The 1,492-nt window shown below is 58.4% G+C and overlaps 1 protein-coding gene across 1 annotated transcript; it reads right to left on the minus strand.

Annotated features, from left to right (window-relative positions):
* Nucleotides 1–476: 476 nt before the first annotated feature.
* Nucleotides 477–1,489, minus strand: RPL23A (ribosomal protein L23a; the record flags this gene model as incomplete). Its single annotated transcript, XM_010136498.1, has 3 exons — nt 477–546; nt 959–1,135; nt 1,455–1,489. Coding segments are annotated over 3 exons (282 nt in total), but the record flags the coding sequence as incomplete, so codon positions are not given.
* Between the last annotated feature and the right edge of the window lie 3 nt (nt 1,490–1,492).

Raw genomic sequence — 1,492 nt, forward strand, 5'->3', positions numbered from 1 at the left:
GGGGACTGGACTGCTGCTGCCAGCAGCACAGCCCGGCAGAACCCCCCTCCCTCGCCCAGGCCAGCAGTGCCTCTGCCATCGTGCCTGCTGTGCCAGCCCACTGCCAGCGGCGCTGGCCGGGGATGCTGTTAGGACCAGCGCTGTTTCCATCCAGAAGCTGCAGAGCAGCTCCTGCACCCTCCCCGCTAATGCTCCGCAGCTCTTGTGGTCCTGGGGGTGCAGCCCCTCCCGGGGGGAGCTGAAAAACAGCAGTGTTCTCTCTTTTCCCACCTCTGCTCAGGGTTTTCCAGACAGAATTGCGTTCTGCTGGACAACGTGGTCCGGCTGCTGAACACTCAGATCCCACCTAACCACAAGGGCACCGCGCAGAAGCGCCACCGTGCCTGAAGCACAAGGCCCTCACACGTGCACCAGGACAAACAACCAGGCGCAGGAGATACGAGACAGCAGGAGCTGCAGTCTCAAGGATCTCTCACCTTGTTGGCTACATCCAGCGCGTCATAATCTGGAGCCAGTCGGACGTAAGCCTTCTTCTCCCCATCAGGCCTAGGGAGGGACAGGAGAAATCGGTACAGAGCTCACAGCTCCCGCCACCTGCCCCGCCAGCCCAGGGGGGCCAGCCTGTGTGCATCAGTGGTTCCTTTGGAAACATCACTTTACTCAGTGGTAAAACACGTTTACATCATCTGCACAAAGCCACCCAGGGCGTCAGAGGAGCTCCCCAATGTCACCAACCCTCCGGTCTGCCAACATTTCCCTCTTCCACCAAGATGTGCCCAGCCACGAGGTGCATTTCACAGAGCTTTAACGCCAAAACCGCTACAGAGCTTAATCCCGCACCTCCTGAGCGCACCCACATCTGCAGGAACTCACAGCGTTCCCACCTTCTGCCACAAGCCACTCCGGGCTCTTGGAGCACCTCACACCCACTAGTGACCTATTCTACTCCTCCCCTCACCTGATCAGGGTGTTGACCTTGGCCACATCGATGTCATACAGCTTCTTGACAGCCTGTTTGATCTGGTGCTTGTTTGCCTTGACGTCCACGATGAACACCAGAGTATTGTTATCCTCAATCTTCTTCATCGCCGACTCTGTGGTCAGAGGGAACTTGATAATGGCATAATGGTCCAGCCTGCAGGAGAGAGAGAGACACCCCGGGGTTAACAGGAGGCTGGCAGACACCCTCTCTGCACACCCAGGGCTTTCTTCAGGGTGCATCAGTTGCCAAAAAAGTTGTAATCACAAACTCTCAGGCTTTGGTCGCTTGAAATCATCACCTGCATCCCAGCGCTCTGCCACCAAGGCATGGGCTCAGCTCCCAGGGCACCACACCGGCAAGGTGTCACCCTGGGACCCACAGCAGGACACAGAGCGCCACACCAGCCATCACACAGGGCTGCTCCCACCCCGCAAGCCCTGCAGCAAGGCAGGGCCCAACAAGCCGCACATACTTGTTTCTCCGTGGGGCACTCTTCCGGGGGTATTTGGG

This window comes from Buceros rhinoceros, unplaced genomic scaffold, assembly GCF_000710305.1.
Source record: "Buceros rhinoceros silvestris isolate BGI_N320 unplaced genomic scaffold, ASM71030v1 scaffold29155, whole genome shotgun sequence".
Classification (NCBI taxonomy): Eukaryota; Metazoa; Chordata; class Aves; order Bucerotiformes; family Bucerotidae; genus Buceros; species Buceros rhinoceros.